Source organism: Macaca thibetana, chromosome 3 (assembly GCF_024542745.1).
Source record: "Macaca thibetana thibetana isolate TM-01 chromosome 3, ASM2454274v1, whole genome shotgun sequence".
NCBI lineage: Eukaryota > Metazoa > Chordata > Mammalia > Primates > Cercopithecidae > Macaca > Macaca thibetana.
Genome location: NC_065580.1, coordinates 95,103,389 through 95,121,670, shown reverse-complemented (window position 1 = coordinate 95,121,670; position 18,282 = coordinate 95,103,389). Strand labels below are relative to the sequence as shown.

At 34.3% G+C, this 18,282-nt stretch overlaps 1 protein-coding gene across 16 annotated transcripts in view; it reads right to left on the bottom strand.

Annotated features, from left to right (window-relative positions):
- Window positions 1-18,282, bottom strand: part of PALS2 (protein associated with LIN7 2, MAGUK p55 family member) — a 108,523-nt gene that overhangs the window by 14,176 nt on the left and 76,065 nt on the right. For 13 of the 16 annotated variants that reach the window (XM_050785426.1, XM_050785424.1, XM_050785427.1 and 10 more), the window contains 6 exons: window positions 15,240-15,281; window positions 13,433-13,564; window positions 11,460-11,559; window positions 11,061-11,129; window positions 8,495-8,656; window positions 131-333 (listed from right to left, as the gene is read on the bottom strand). In XM_050785426.1, the coding sequence (XP_050641383.1) occupies window positions 131-333; window positions 8,495-8,656; window positions 11,061-11,129; window positions 11,460-11,559; window positions 13,433-13,564; window positions 15,240-15,281 (708 nt within the window). The remainder of the gene's footprint in view (window positions 1-130; window positions 334-8,494; window positions 8,657-11,060; window positions 11,130-11,459; window positions 11,560-13,432; window positions 13,565-15,239; window positions 15,282-18,282) is intronic. The other 3 variants (XM_050785432.1, XM_050785433.1, XM_050785431.1) reach the window with 1 other exon arrangement.

Genomic DNA, 18,282 nt, shown 5'->3' with positions numbered 1-18,282 from the left:
CCCAAAGGTAATGGAGGGAAAGAGTCACCTTTCCACCCTGACAAAACAAACAACCCCAACACACAGAAAATAAAAAAAACTCCACAGAAAATAAAATATAAAAAACAGCTTTGGAATCCAAGCAGCTTACTTGTGGGTTGACATCCAGAATGCAAGTCCGTCCAGTCTGGACAACCTCAAGAATAGAATCAATTTTGGTTCCATAGAGATTTCCTTCATATTCCCCATGTTCCAAATACTTTCCAGCTTTAATATCTGCTTCCATCTCAGATCGTGACACAAACTTATATGCCTGGCCATCTTTTTCATCTTCCCTTGGTTTCCGTGAAGTAACTAAATAAAATGGTGTTGAGACTTTCGTACAAAGAAATTGTAGGACATAAAAAATAGACTAAAATACATAGGGTGGCTTAACATTTTTCCACTTGGTGCAGCAAACTACAGCCTATGACCAAATCTGATCTGCTTCTTTAAGTTTTATTGGATCACAGCCATACTCATTTGTTTATGTATCATACATGGTTTCTTTTCCATTAAAACGGTGGTAATTGTGACAGACTGTATGGACTGCAAAGCCTAAAACTTTACCATATGGCCCTTTAATAGAAAAAGTTTCTTGATACCTTAGAGGAATATTTTAAGAGGTAGTCCCCCAAACAAAATTCGCATCCAAAAATATGCTTCTTAAAATCACTTTGAAACTCAAAATTTTACCTAGCAGCAGAGCCTTCAATGACATTCTTAATTATGGTAAGTGTTAATAAGTGTGAGGCATGTTGTGGGTGAGTCTTTTCAACTGACGAGCACTCTCCTTCTCCTTAGGAATCTATCACATCCTTTCTTTCCACATTAACACTTCCTAAGTGTCCCAAAAGGTGAGCAAGCAAAGTTCACCTATTCTTAGTCGTAATACCAATTTTGTAAAGTGCAGTTTTACCCACAAATTATCTATCTTTTACCTTACCTCAAAACCAACCCTTTCTTTTAGCTTCCTGTTTATTGATACTCCCAAATGTTAATTGTTCTATTTTACACTTCAGTGGTAGAGCTAGCCGCCTCATTATTATTATGGTCTATTAAACTCCTCTCCTCTGACCCGACATATTATTTCTGGGAAAATGAGACTGAATGGCTCAAGTCAAAATTTAGAAGTAGGAGATCCTTTTGTCTGATATTTTATAGCTTTGAATACTTTCAGAGACATACAATCCTTTGCAAATTGGTCTGTGCTAGGAACGGTTATTACCACTTTCTAAACTGTTGCAAATGTGTACTCTCTGACAACTTTGTTAACAATAACTTTGAAGAAGAAAAGTAATTTTTGAGTGTGTTATTTCAAGCTTAGCCTTACTCTGGGCTTTGCTGGATCAGAGACAGAAGTATTCTGTTTCTATTAGCTAAGTAGTTGCAGAATAACTGATGGAATTATTAAGAACACCAAATTAAGAAAGTAATCCAAATAAAAAGATGACAGTGTTTTGACTAATTCTAGTAAGCATAAGACATAGAAAACTTTTATAAGAACAAAATTAACTTCAAACTCATGCTCAAACATAAGGGTCAAATGAGATCACTATGTATAATAGGACTCCCGTTTTTCCCTTGTTTTCTGGCTCAACCTTGAGAGTGGTCATCTTAGACTACTGTGAAGAGTGTTTATAAAGTATCTTCAAGAATCTTCAAGATGCTATGATGGCTTCTCATATTTAAAATTGTGTGATCTTTAAGGTTTTTGGAATTAGTCACCAAAGGTGTATAATAAAACTTCAAAGGCAACTTTCAGTGCTCCAAATAAATGCATAATAGGACTTGCTTCAACATTGTGAACATTAATTTTAAAAAGCAGTTTTTTTTGTTTGTTTTTTTTGTGAAGTACTACAGTGAAACCATACAAGGGAATGCACTGCTTGAAATAAATACGTATATGTACACGTACTACACCTACCTCCATGCTGAGGGAATCTTAATTCTTAAGAGAAATGTTCTTCAGTTTACAAGTGAACTTTAACTACAATCCTATTCTCTACTAACACTCCAAAAAACAGTCTACGTTGCCACATATTTAAACTGCTTTCCATTTCTAGAACAGAGAAATTAGAACATGGTTTGACTACAACTGATTCCTCAGACTTCTATACTGAGCAACTACATAATGTGATTTTTTAGAAGTAATTTTTTATGACAGGCAAAATTATTAATTTTAGCTGCTATTCAAATAATGAAGAAACAATCAACAAAGTAATACTTAATTTGTTAACTAAGCTCAAGATGTCAAGATGTCAATGTTAAAGAGAAAACAGGATTCATAACATAGCCTATCTCCCTAAAATAACAATGTTTTTCTATTTTATTTTAGGATCATTTTGTAATATATAAAGAAAGTTAAATCACCTTAATTTTATAACAGAGAAAATTTTAGAAATTCAAAAATATATGGAAAATAAGCAATATACTCCCAAATAACCAATGGATCAAATAAGCGATCACAAATGAAAGAAAATACTTTGAGAGGAGATGGTGCTGTTGAAGAGCAGTTACAGATAGAGCTGACCAGGCGGTTCCAGAGTGCCAGTTGTCCAGCAGCACGTTCATTACCTTGAAGATGTATGATGGTTGAACTAAACCCATTCATGCTAAGAAAAGGTTCTGTGGAGGGCTTTAAGCCCTTGATAATTGTCTTAAAAGCTACTGATGGGAAAAAGATCAGCACTGTGATGAGCACTAAAGAGCTGAATCATATGGCTAATTCAAACATATTAAGAGCTAAACGGATGGGCTGAAGAATAGGGACAAAATGAGTTAAGACTAAGCAGCACAGTGAAGGGCACTACATTTCTTGCTTTCACCAACTAACGGATGAATCGCTATTTCTTCTTTGGTTTTTACTTTTGGTCACAAAGATGGGTTTCCGTTCTGCCAGAGTAACTGTATTCATGTAAGATTTAGGGTCATTGTGGAGGGAAGAAGGGTTGGAACAGAATAGTTGTCATAAGAAGCCAGTTTATTATTTTAGATCTGGCTAACTGGTCTGTGTTGCATAGTTGTACATTCAGGATTATGGTTTTAAAGTCTCTGTAGCCATCTACAGAGACAAGTATCATTGAACATATATATATATACACACACACATATATATCACCCACTCAAAGCAAAAGTATTTTGAGATGAATGAAAACAAAAACGCAGTATACCAAAAACTTTAAGACGCAACTAAATGCTTAGAGGGAAATCTATAGCTGTGAAAGCCTATGTTAAAAAAGATCTCAAATCAATAATCTAATTTTCTATCTAAAAAAACAGAAAAAGAGTAAAATAAACCCAAAGTACAAGTAGAAAGAAAATAATAAAGATTATAGCAAAAATTAGAAAGTAGAAAAAATACAGAAAATCAGCAAAGGCAAAATTTGGTTGTCTGAAAAGATCAACAAAATTGACAAATCTTTACATAGACTAAGAATAAAAGAGGAAAGACTCAAATATCTAAAATCAGAAATGAAAGAAAAAATATTACTATGAACCCTGCAGAAATCCTGAAACTGATTAAAAAAAAATCCAAGTTGACCTATAACAAGTAAAGAGACTGAATTAATAATCAAAACTTCCCACAAAGTAAAGCCCAGGGTTAAATGGCTTCACAGGTGAATTTCATCAAACATTGAACAAATTATAATTAATCCTTTACATACTCTTCCCAAACAATGAAAGAGGAAAGAATACTTCACAACTCATTCTATGAGTCCTGTACTACCATATCAAAGCTAGACAATGACATCGTAAGAATGAAAACTATAGACCAATATCCCTTATAAATATAGATACAAAAATCCTTACAAATTACAAGTAACCGAATCTAGAAGTATATAAAAAAGACGGCACATCATAACCAAATGGAATTTACCACAAAAAGACAAGGTTGGTTCAATATATAAAAATCAAGGAATGTAATACATCATATCAATAGAAGACAATAAAAAACAAAAATCATATGAACCATCAACAAAGAAAAAGCATTTGGCAAGATCTAGTACCCTTTCTTGGTAAAAAGCCAACAAAGTAGGAACACAAGGGAACTTCTCCAATCTGATGAAAGGCATCTGTGAAAAACCCACAGCTAAAATGGAAAGACTGAATGCTTTCTCCTTTCTCCTTAAGATCATGAACAAGACAAGGATGTTCACTTTTGCCACTTCTATTACACTATTACACATTACACTGCAGGTTCTAGTTGAGGCAATTAGACAAGACAAAGACATAAACAGCACCCAGACTGGAAAGAAACAAGTAAAACGATCTCTATTTGCAAATGACATGATTTTGTATATAGAAAATCCTGAGGAACCCACACAAAAAAAATCATCATTAGAATCAATGAGGTCAATAAGGCTAAAAGACAAAGCCAACACACAAAAATCAGTTTATTTCTATACACTAGCAAGGAACAATCCAAAAAGGAAATTAAGAAAATACTTTTTGCTACAGAATAAAAAAGAACAAAATACTCAGGAATAAATGTGACAAAAGCAGCATAACATTTGTACAATGAAAACCATAAACAGCATTAAAATGAAGACCTAAATAAATGGAAAGACATCTATGCTCATAGACTGGAAGAATTAATACTGTTAAGATAGCACCTGTAATCCCAGCACTTTGGGAGTCTGAGGCGGGTGGATCACCTGAGGTCAGGAGTTCAAAACCAGCCTGGCCAACATGGTGAAAGTAAGTCTCTACTAAAAATACAAAAAAAATTAGCCAGGCAGGATGGTGGGTGCCTGTAATCCCAGCTACTCAGGAGGCTGAGGGAGGAGAATGGCTTGAATCCAGGAGGCGGAGGCTGCAGTGAGCCAAGACTACGCCACTACACTCCAGCCTGGGCGACAGAGCAAGACTCTATCTCAAACAAAACAAAGCAAAACAAAAAACAAAACAAAACAAAACAGATGGCAGTAGTCCTCAAGTCAACTTACTGGCATTTCTATACAAATTATAAGATAAACTTCCAGTTGTTGCAGACAAGGTAGCTAGAATTCAATATAATCCCTCTTAAAATTCTAGCTAACTTTTCTGCAGAAACTGGAAGCTTATCTTATAATTTATATAGAAATGTCAGGAACCCAGAAGAGCCAAAACAAACTTCAAAAGAAAGAACAAGTTGGGAAGGTTCACAATTCCTGGTTTTGAAACTTAATACAAATATACAGTAATCGAGACAATGTGGGACTGGCGTAAGGACAGACATCTAGGTTAATGGAATAGAATTGAGGGTTTATAAATCCATCTTCACATTTACAATCAATTTTCAAAAAGGGTGGCAAGACAATTCACTGGAGGAAACAACTGTTCTTTTTGACAAATTGTGCTGTGACAACTGGAAAGGTGCAAGCAAAAGAATAAAGTTGGAACCCCCTCCTCACACTCAACACAAAAATGAACACAAAATGGCTCATATAATCTGCATATAAGAGTTAGTAGTATAAACTCTTAAAATAAAATACAGGAGTAAAATTTTGTGGCCTCAGGTTAGGGAAAGCCTTGATATGGTATCATATTTGATAAGATATGAAAAGCATGATGAGCAACAAAAGATATACAAAATTGGATTTCATCAAAATGAAAAACTTTTGTATATCAAAGGACACCATCGAAAACATGAGAAGTCACCAAAGAATGAGAGAAAATATTAATATGTGCAAATCATATATCTAGTAAGGAACTTGTATCCAGAATATAATATGATCTCCTCTTACAGCTTAAGAAAAAGACAAATAACCTAACTGAAAAATAGGCAACCAGTTTAAACAGACATTCCTCCAAAGAAAATGCATAAATGGCAAATATGTACATGAAAAGTTGTTTGACATTATCAGCCATTAGGGAAATGCAAATGAGAACCAAAATAAGATACAACTTCATACCCACTAGGATGACTATAATCAAAAAGTCAGATGACAAATGTTGGTGAGGATGTAGAGAAACTGGAAACTTCATATGCTGCTGGGATTGTGAAAGGGTACATATACACCTGCTGTGGGAAACAGTGTAGAAGTTCTAAAGGCTCAACATATAGTCACCATATAACCTACAAATTCCATTCCTAGGTATATATACCCAAGAGAAATAGGCATATGTCCACACAAATACCTGTATACAAATGCTGACTGTGGCATTATTCACAATAGCCAAAAATAAAACAATCCAAATGTCCATCAACTGATGAATATATCGATAAAATGTGGTATAGCCATGTAACCATCACTTAGCAAGGGAAAGAAAATAAGTACTGATACATGCTACAACACAGACGAGATCTGACATGTTAAGAAGCCAGTCACAAAATACCACATATTGTATAACTCCAGTACATAAAATGTCCAAAATAAGCAAATCTATTTTTACAGAAAGATTCATGATTGCTCGTGGCAGCAGGGCGTGAGGAGGTTGGTGGGAAATGGGTACAGAGATTCTTTTGGCGATGATGAAGACATTGTAATAGCTTTTGAATTTTACAGTCCAGAATTCTATTCTCAGCTAATTAGTCAAATAAAGGGCAAAAAATACACATTTTAAAACACAGAGATGCAGACATTACATTCCACATACAAGAGGATGTACCCCAGCAAAACAAGGTGATAAACCAAGAAAGAGAAAAAATGGGATGGAGGAACAACAGCTTCAACCAGGATAACAACAAAGGGAACTACTCCAGTGTTAACAGGTGGGCAGCCAGAGAGACAGCATGTAGTCCTCATTGAAGCAGAAAGACAGGGTTCTGAGACAGAGGTCTCCAGGAAAAAAAAACAAATACAACTTACTGGATAAACAAGTCTTTAGCTTAAAAAACAACAAAAAATTGTATATACATATACATAAAATCAAGTAGTATAAGGAAAAACAGAACTCCGGAGATTCCTGGGTCACAGAAGGGGAAAGGCCTATTCAAGAAAGTAAAATTGAACTAACTGAAAATACAGCTATCTTTATATTGGAAGGACAGTCAAGAAGTCAACAGATAAGGCCTAAACTGGATACAGCAGGAAACAGCAGACTAAAGACATTATTAAGAAATATGGAACACTACCAAAAGAAATAGCAAAAACAATGAAAAGTGACTGTTTTTCATAAGTGAACCCGTGGTGAGGCAGGGGAAGAGAAGGGGTTATTTTTTCCCTCATTATATGTCTTTAAGAACTACTTGCCGAAAATATTGGGCACATATTAATTTGATAAAAGCAAAAAACTTTTTCTTTATTTCACAATTGCAGCTTTAACATACTTTGATTACAGTGAAGTTTTTGTTTTGTTAATCACTTTACTAGGATTTGTCTAAATTTAGTGTTTTACAATGCCTACAGTAGAAACAGAAGACTTACTCTGAAGGAATTACAAGCAGCACATGGGGGCAATGACAAGGCTATTTCCCTAACTTTTAAGAATTTTAGCAATAAGAGTACTCACTGAGAATTAAACCCAAAATATACTGGACAAAACCAGAGAAACTCTAAAATTCAATTAAAAGAGATGGGGTTAAAGTTAGGCTAGGATTTGACTCAAAATAGCTTGAAGGCATCAATATACCTAAAGGAATGCCGTATTAAAAGGGGGCTTTGGTCAGAAATAGAAGCATAGCAAAGGGAATTAAGAAAGCAACGTTAGCTTATCTCCTGCTTTCTTCAAGGGAGAGAACATCTAAGTTCACAAGTAAAGATTCATGTATTTCAAAAACAAAGACAAATGTATAATAGTCCCCACAGTTATAGACAAATGTGTATTAGTCACTACAGTAAGTCACTAACATCATCGAATTCCTTGATCTAACTCCATTCTCATCAAGCATACTTCTGACATTGATTATTAAACTTTCTATGTAAATATGCAAATAGAGAAATGAATGCAAAGACCATAAAATGAGTGTTTGATTCACTTAATGGTTATACTTCTCATCAATATTATTTTATTCTATATATCAGACTTTGTAACCTTAATTAATGCTGCCTGCAGTAAAAGATGAATCACTCTTGATGTGCTATCAAAAATCAGGTTTATAACCTTGCACAACTGAGAGCTACAACCCAGGCCACGTAAATTCATACAGCTGTTGCCACACTGGCTACGTCTGAGGGTCAGAAGCTTTCCCCTTTTCTTTACACTAAAATGGCTGAAAAATCCAATTTTTTAGACAGACATCAGTACAAGAAAATCCTAAATGCCTATCTTGCCACAATTCTTAAATACAGGCATTTAATTCTAAGATTTCTGAACTGAACAGTTTAGAGAAGCACTTGCCACCAGACAGCAAGCCAACAGCACTGCAGCACTATCTCACAACAGCTATAGAATTACTAAATTTTTCAATGTCTTTTACTTGTTCATTTTCACTGCAATAAAGAAAACTTATTTGGGAATAGCAATAATTAACGATAATAATCCCCCTCTCCTCCATATGTCCATACTCTTTCCTGCCAATTGCATAGCAAGGAAAACACAGAAAACTTACATGGCACCGTAGTTCCAAATCTAGTGGGATTCAATACTATAAACCTGTTTTTCAAGCTTCTTCGGCCTACACCTTGAGCTCCTATCAATACTAATGTTTTTCTCTGGAAGGGAGGCATTTTGGCTACCTCCTCATATATCTGGATTTCGTGACGATCAAATTCTAAATGAAAAAGCAAATAGGAATATATATTTAGTCATCTTTTATATACATGAAAGAAATCTCTGCAATTCTGTCTAGTAATGGCTTAGCTGTCTTGATAGTTAAATATCACTTGACTTGTACCCACTTAGCATAGATTTGTTTTTACAAATTTGGTAAAGTACAATAAATAATAATTATTTTATTATTGTTTTTAAGACCAGGGCTCACTGTCACCCAGGGTAGAGTATAGTGTTGCAATCTTAGCTCACCGTACCCTTGAACTCCTGGGCTCAAGGAAGTCTCCCAAGTAGATGAAACCACAGGCATGGGCCACCATACCCAGCTAATTTTTAATTTCTTTTGTAGAGATGGGATCTTGGTATGTTGCCCAGGCTGGTCTCAAACTACTGGCCTCAAGTGATCCTCCTGCCTCAGCCTCTCAAAGTGCTGGGATTGTAGGCATGAGCCACTGTGCCTGGCCCAGTAAATTATTTTATATCTTGCTTTAAACACCTGGTCCATCCATTTGCCCTTAAAAATTTGTCATATCGGGCCGGGCATGGTGGCTCATGTCTGTAATCCCAGCACTTTTGGAGGTCGAGGTGGTGGGATCACGAGGTCAAGAAATCGAGACCATCCTGGCCAACATGGTGAAACCCTGTCTCTACTAAAAAAATACAAAAAATTAGCTGGGCATGGTGGTGCGCACCTGTAGTCCCAGCTACTCAGGAGGCTGGGGTAGGAGAATCACTTGAACCCAGGAAGTGGAGACTGCAGTAAGCCGAGATTATGCCACTGCACTCCAGCCTGGTGACAGAGCGAGACTCTGTCTCAAAAAAAAAAAAAAAGAAAAAATTAGTCTGATTAATCAAGCTAGAAAAATTCTATGTTTTATCCTTATTTATCAGAGATTCTATCCACTGAAATCTATTATCAATTTGTCAGTAGAAATCCTTTAATATAAATAATCAAATTACAGACCAGTTTATATAGAAAGTATGTATCAAATACAGAGGACAGGAGCAAACCTAGTGTGGTTGCTTAAGTTCCATGGAACGAGTGACCTTCCAATTATATAAATGAATATTGTATGGCAAATCTACAATTATCAGTTTGATTAGAAAATTCAACATACTGACATTTACTGACAACATACATTTAAATATTAAGATTTTGAAATTTACATATAAAACAAATTTTAGATACACTGTTTTCACTAGAAACATAATCCAAAAGTATAATCTTAGTGGGCAAATTATGAATTTTCTATTTTGCAAAAAAAGCCTTATGGGCATATATTTTATGAAGAATAGGGCCAAAGTGATGATTTGAAATATTATATTACCTGTTGTTACTGTAACTCTCAATCTGTAGTAATAACACTCCTTCCTTAGCTTATTATCCTAATAGCAACTCTTTCTTTGCACAATTTCCCCACAGTAGATTAAACCAATATTAAGAGAAAACAAGCCTACTTCTGCCTTCTATATTATTTTCTTTTAGGGTGTGCTGTTTAGTTTATTACCAGCATAGAGGTATCTCTGAAGTCAAGAAAGTACTTTTAAAATTGCCAACTGCTTTGATTAAGCCTCCAGAAATTTCTGATTCATAGAGCTGCTTTTTACTCCTGTCATCCTCTGCAACTGGGAAGAATAAATATAGTAGTTTCCATTCTTTCCCTTCCTTCCTTTTTATTTATTTATTTTTAACTTCAAATGAGTAGCCAATACAGGTCTGGGGTTTTATTCTAAATTGTTTTTAAAAATCCTTTCAGCTCTACTGAGGTATAACTGACAAATAGGAATTGTATATGAAGTGTACAACTTGATGTTTTCATGAATGTGTACACTGTGAATGATTACCTCAATCAAGCTATTAAACATATCCATCATCTCACACAGTTACCATATCTTTCTTTTTAAAAATATTTCTTTCTGCATGACTAAAAGATTTAAGAAGGAATTCTATTATATCAGACCAAGATTCATGTGGTCCAGTGCTATTTTTCTAAAAGTACCATGGTCAGTGTTAAAGCAGGATACAGTTGCCCTTAAACATAACTCTTTTAACATCTTGACAAAGGCATTCTACCCTTTAGAAATGGCACATAAATTACTATTTCAAAATTCTCTGGACAAATAGTTTCAATTATAATACTGCTTCTTCATTAAGACAAGTAAAAATCCTAACCAATTTGTTTTGTTATAAACTATACTCACAAAATAAAGCACATCGTAGTATATATAATGCCAGGATTTAAATAATTTATATTATATTGCACCATGTGTTCATATGCCAGTCCCTTGCAACTAGGTACTAATCTGAATTACATTCACTTAAAGCTGTATATTCAGAGTTTATGCCACACTAAATGACATATAGCTACTTCACTTGGACTTCTCAAAAAGTATTTAAAACCTACCTGCATTTCTGGTTGTGAGATACATCATCTTCTTCTTTTTTTTGCTACTTATAGTTCCACAAAAAGGTCCTGAAGGATGATAAAACAAATATAACTTAAGTAGTATGTCAGAACATGAAAAAATTGCCCTGTAGTATTTTATAGGGGTGGGAGAATTATCTTCCCAATGTTGCATCCTAGGAAGCAAAAGAGGGTGGGAGTGAGTTAAGCCACTGAATTTTGATACTCTACCAGCAGGTGGCAGAACGGGATCAAAAAGATTACTTATGAGAGCTAAAGTAGAGGGAGGGATTCATTCTAGACATATTTTAAATAAATGCATTTGCTTATTTAGACAAGAGAGACAAAGAAAGGTGGTCACAAAGGACTGCTTGTTACTTATTTTGTCGAGCTCATCACCTGAATTGTCCCAGTCTCTTCTAACAAATGCCTTTCTCTTCTCTTCCAGGAACTGGCTTGGAATGAGACCAGCGCTTCCTCCCTCTTTTACATGGCTAGCCTAGAATCAAATTAACGAATTGTATATCTCAGTGACCAAAATTTGAGACCATATTCTATTAAGTAGGACAAGCAGTGGTCAGTTAAAAAAAGTCATATTTGCTTTTAAAAACAACCTTGAGATTTACATCCATAGCATTGTCAGTTAAGATACTTAAACAATTCAGCACTGAGGAATCAATTGGCACCTAAAATTCTTCATATCTGATATCTGGTAGTGAAATTTGGGGACCAAAATACAAGTTAAATTGCTTAAACTTCTTATTTATAATACTAAGTTGGAAAAGGAAAATAAACGCTATTCTATAATAAGATGTATTAACACGACATTTTATCTAGCACCCTTTAAAAGACATTTACTGTCAACCTTAATCCTACTATGTTGGTATTTCAGGCCAAATCAAATGAAAAGGAGATACTATTTGGAATATAAAGTGTAGATTTTAATCTATGCTACCAGGAGTATGAATATCCCAAGAGTTTGTAAATTTAAACTAGGCAAAACTTTACCTAACGTGAAATAGCTAACTTTTAAAATAAGCTCCAAAGAAATATTTTAAAACAGTGGCTGGAGAACTGGCTGTTAGTGATTTATCTCACAAAGTTAGTATTTCTAACCTTACAACTAGCATAGAAAATCTAGTATAACTTTTAGCAATTAAAATCCTGAAAAACAGAATTAAAGTAACCAACCATCAAAATGCAGGGAGAAATTGAGAGAAGAATTGAGGTTAGAAGAGAAAACTAAGAGATCGCATTCATAGGAAAAAGAAAAAAGAAGGAAAACTAGAATAATTCAATAAAGGACACAGCCACAGAGAGATTTTTTAAATGAGGGATCTAAAAAGTTCAGGGGAAACCTCTTGAAATCATAGATTGTTTAATTTACCCATTTCTTAGCTGTCTCAACACACAGTGCACCTATACGCAATAATGTCTTAATTTAAATTTAAGGACACATTAGTAAGACTGCTCTCATTCTGTGATTTGTTTCTCCTTAGAAGTAGATCTATATTTTAGAGCTAATGTGAGTACCAATATCTCAGTTAATTTTAGAATTTGGTGCTAAGTCCTGGATCCTTTCCTCTTACTTCTTGTTCTTTAGTAAAACTCTCATTTGCTTTGATAGTTTAAGGCATTTCAGACTTCCTGACTTGTCAGTTTCTCCAGTTCTGAATACTGTGGTTGTTAGCTAATATAAACAATTACAAAAACAGACTTATTACTGCTGCTAGGGGTTTCTGAAAGCTACATGAGGAGAAGAAAAAAGAATACCATTAAACAGATCTTCTGAAAAAAGGAGGGAAAAATGCAGTGATAATACACATCTCTTTCCATATACACAGATTTTAATCCAAAACCTAACAAAACTGATAGAGTGAATCTCCATTTCCCAGTATCTGAGAAGAGGTGAGCAAATAGACATTAAGACCTTAAGAAATTATGCTTTACTTGCTATGAACGAACATGAGGGAGAGGAGACAAGAGAAAGACCTACTTCATAGTAAAAGACTCCTACTTAAAATAAACAAAACCCAAATATCTTTTTAAAAGGGATGACCCAAGTGAGTTCTTCTTGGTCAATAGCATATTTTAATGCAATTACCCATGTGAAAAAAACCAACTGGTCTATTCCCTAAACCAACTGGTTAGTGCCACAGGCTGGTTAATTCTGCACTTATTAAGAGCTACTTACAAATTCCCTCCCAATTTGATCTTATGTCCACAAAATTAGTAGCCATGAAGCAGGAGCTGTTCATGTGGGAAAAATCATTGTAACAAATGCTAATATTCTTCCTGAATATTCAGATATTAACCAGATCTAAGATTAAAATTAGAAAAGTCGTTGAGGAACTTCTGAGAAGCATACTAACCTGCCACCAATTTGGATCTTCTCTATTTACAATCTGAAGAATTTCTCCTTTGGAAAACTTCAATCCTGCTTCTTTGCAAGGTATTAGGTTATCATTGTATGGATTATAATCAAAATGACACTTCACAAATACCTAAAACACACAGCACAATTAAAAATACTATAGTTATATCACTTCCACTGAATTTAAAAAATCCTTGTCAAACCACTGATTTAATTGTAACTGAAAATGTATTTAGTACTTCAGATAATGAACTTGTCTCTCATAAATGGAAATCAAGTTATTAGAATATTAACAGATTTTGGTATCAAAGATAATAAAACTTCATCTCTAATATCTAACTTTAAATCAACAAGAGTTTGATAATCATTCTATCCCACCATTCTTCCACTTTCCTTCAATCTTTTCACTTGATTTTCCAACCAACACTGCATAATTCTTAAAGCAAGCAAATGCTATGATCCAATTAACATCCTGAAATAATACAGGTAGTTGATTTAAGGTTTATATTTCAGATGTATTAGAACTTTGTGAAAAGGCCCTGAAACCAAAATTAAACAATAAAAGTTCATGTCGAAGTCAGATATGAAATATATTTGGTAGTCTTAAATACTTTTCTTGAATCATCTTGCTCTGATTTATATGCTCATCTTAAATTTAAATGATCAACATTAAATTCCATTGTAAGACAAATACTGAAAAAGTCTTGAAACTATTTTCCATTTTAAATTCATTTGTGTACATACATTTCTTTCACATTTGCTTTATTAATAAAAGTATGTCAGTTTACACTGTTAGTTATGATCTCCAAAATTGGGACTATTTGGCTTATTTGCTTTAATTTAAATTCTAATTAAATTATGCATTTTTGGTATTTGATGGAAAGTTCAGACCAATTGCTTTCTTTTTTCTTTTTTCAGATAGAGTCTCACTCTTTTACCCAGGCTGGAGTGCAGTGGCGTGATCTCTGCTCACTGCAACCTCTGTCTCCCAGGTTCAAGTGATTCTCCTGCCTCAGCCTCCCAAATAGCTGAAATTACAGGCATGTGCCACCACGCCTGGCTAATTTTTGTATTTTTAGTAGAGATCAGGTTTCACCATGTTGGCCAGGATGGTCTCAAATTCCTGATCTCAAGCGATCTGCCCTCCTTGGCCTCCCAAAGTATGGGGATTACAGGCATAAGCCACTGTGCCCAGCCCAATTGCTTTCTTAAAACAGACTTGTTTTATACATATTTATAGAAATTCAAATGTTATCTTCTAAAGAACTGCCTTAGCATTAATCAGCATGTAAACTGTAATAAGCAAGAAAGCACACAATTAGTCAAAATAACAATGTTCTTTTTCTATTTGTTTATCATACTTCTGTAACCAAACAAAATTCAAATAACACAAGTAGACATATTATATTATTAGTGTGGTAAAAGTACTGTGATCAATGCATACAAAATAATTTTAAAATAACTAAATCTGGGAACATGTAATAAAATCTTAGTTATTTATAATTAGATGATTTTCACAGAAAGCATTCAGAACATTTTCAACTACTCTAGAAAAGCTAAATATTAATCCTTAAATCAGTAAGTCAATAATTTTTTTTTCCTGATATATAATTTTAGATCTAAAAAGCAAGCATACAAACATTAAGATTGCTAAAGTGTGACAATTGGCTAACTTGATAATGTCATGCAGCTCCATGTTTTGAAAACGGGAAAAAAACCAAAATAATTAAATTTAATCAAAGAAAATTTAGTTGGCTAAGACAGAAAAATGAAGTACCAGAGAATGTTCTGGAATGACAGCATACCTGATGGATGTGTGCTGGATGCCTCTCCATACTGATGCAACTCTAAAAATATATTTGTAATTGCATAAATAAAGCCAGACTTTTAATTTATAATAAATTAAGAAAATATAAACAAACTACTAGACCATTTTATTACTTCACTCATTTGGTAAGGCAACTACCTCCCTAATTAATTGTCCACAAAGTATAATACCTGCAAGTTACAAATGATAGAACAAAAAGTTAAAGGTATTTGAGATCAGGCAGAAAGAAAGGATTGGTATGCAAAGTTATAAAAATACCTGCATACTCCTTACTTCTCAAGAAAGATGCAATGATTGAAGAATAGCAAGAGAATCCTGTCATCTAACCACGAATGTGATTACCATTCTTATGTGTGGAACAGAATATATTTTGTAACCATAAAGCTCAGACTTTACAAGATAGTCCAAATTTCAAATATTCATTCCTCCAACATCCATGGAATTGTTATGGACATGCCATTATTTGTGGAATACAAACCACATCTCTCAAAGGTAAAAGATTTCTAGAATAATTTCTATTTTTTTTTTTCATTTATTAAAGTAGTTTTAGAACATTAGTCTTAAGGTCAAAAACTCAGATTAACCTGATTTTACTTTGAACTTCGAAAATTTTTCTGAAAAATCAATTAACCCAACCTTTGATCTAACCATTTTGTAATGACTCTAAAACCATTAAAGATATGACTAGACTTAGTATAATTATATTTTATTAAATGCAATTTAAAGTGTTGCACTTACAGGCTATGGATGTTAACTGCTCATTCATCATTAAGAAATGACTAAACACCACCTACTAAAATATCTATTTCATATTCTTATTACTAAAAACAACTGAATGACCAAAACAATTTAAAGTATAAGGAAAAGGAAGTACAAATGGCTTTTAAGCATAAGAGATGTTCAACAACCTCATTCAGAGTAGAAATACAAATTAAAACTACTTTATTAACACTTTTTTCCTATCAGATTAGCAGAAATCCTTGTATTTTATAACCTTCTATAAAAGAACTGTGGGTTAATAGGCATTTTCTTTCTAAAAGGCTTGTGGAAGAATGGTTCAACCTCTTGGGAGGCCAATTTGGCAATAGCTATCAAGATTACAAACGCATAAACCCTCTGACCTAGTAATCCATGTCTGGGAATGTATTCAACAGCTAGGTTATGCAGATACATCCAAAATGACTTATGCACAAGACTACATTATTCCTAACAGCAAAAGATTGGAAGCAACCTAATTGTTTAACAAAAAGGAACTGGTTAAACAAATGACGGTATGTCTACATGATTTGGTACTATATTTAGTCGTTAAAAAAGTGTGTGTGTGTAGGTGATGTGTGTCAACAGGAAGTGTATGCACCAATAAGGAAATATCCTCAAGATAGATGGTTAAAGCAAAAAAAATAAGGTTCAGGATAGCATGTATACTATGCAACCTTTCTATGAAAAAGGAGGTGGAAGGTGAAAAAGGATATGTAATTTTTATTTACTAGCATATGAATGAAGAAATTCTGGAAAGATAAATAGCATAGTTTTTACTGGTGGGGGGATGAGGACTAGGTTGGTAGTGGGAAGGATTCGGAGGGAGATCTCAACTGAATACATATTTACATTTTTTGATTTTCAAACCATGAGGAATGATTCACCTATACAAAAATTAAATTTTTAAAGTAATAAGGATAACTGACTCCCATTTGGATTCAGATGAAATAACAAGGACCCTCCAACTTGAAACAACTAAAAACTATGTTGATAAAATATGTGAAACAATGTCTTTCAAGATGTCAGAGATCAGGCAATGAAGACAGTGATCCCAAAAGATGGGAAGAAACAAGATGAGCTACACAATTGCCCCAGCTAACAGGACAGAGAGTTTCCAGGCTGCAACTCAGAAAGGGAGAAAGGTGAAGCCTGATGGTCTCCACGTTCAGGAGATGAACTGGGAGACCTGGGAGATCAAGGTGGTTACAGTGCATGGAACACAGTTATCAGTGAGGAAAGACTTCAGAGACAATTGTGAGGGACTCCTTCTGTTTTCAGCTGAGTACTTAATCAATGCACGTGTATGAGGAAGCTACCTGCACCCTCTCTCTGTGTAACTCTTTCCTCATGATGGTAAAGAATCATTTGAAAGCATTACAGGGAACAATATAGGGAAGCTGTATACGGTCAAGAATAGTTTCTGTTCTCACCAGGCCAGGTGGAAAAATCTTCATAATTCACAGGCCGTGAATACTTAGAAGGGTTATGAGCTAAACTACATCCTGCAATCATATCTAATAAATCTTAAAAAGCAAGATTTAAAAGAATCATCTGTATCCTAGAACAAAGGTTAAGAATGGTTATTACTAAAATGTCAAAAAATAACATGTTGGCAAAGTTGCAGAGAAAAGGGAACTGCTAGTGGAAATGTGAATTAGTTCAGCCACTGTGAAAAGCATTTTGGAGATTTCTCAAAGAACTTAAAACAGAACTACCATTTGACCCAGCAATCCCATTACCGGGTATATACCCAAAGGAATATATATCATTCTACCATAAAGACACATGTACACATATGTTCATCATAGCACTTTTCACAACAGCAAAGATATTGAATCAACCTAGATGCCCAATAATGGTGGACTGGATAAAGAAATTTTGGCATATATACATCATGGAATACTATGCAGCCATAAACAGAATAAAATCATGTTCTTTGAGCAACATGTACATAGCTGGAGGCCATTATCTTAAGCCAATTAATGCAGGAACAGAAAACCAGATTATGACATGTTCTCACTTGTAAGTGGGTGCTAAACATTGAGTATATATCGACACAAAAAGGGGAACAACAGACTCTGAGGCTTACTTGAAGGCAGATGATAAGAGGAGGGTGAGGACTGAAAAACTACCTATCAGGTATCATGCTCACTACCTGGGTGACAAAATCATTTGTACACTACACTCCAGAAACATGTAATTTATCCATGTAACAGACCTGTACACACACCTCTTGAGCCTAAAAGTTGGAAGGGCCGGGA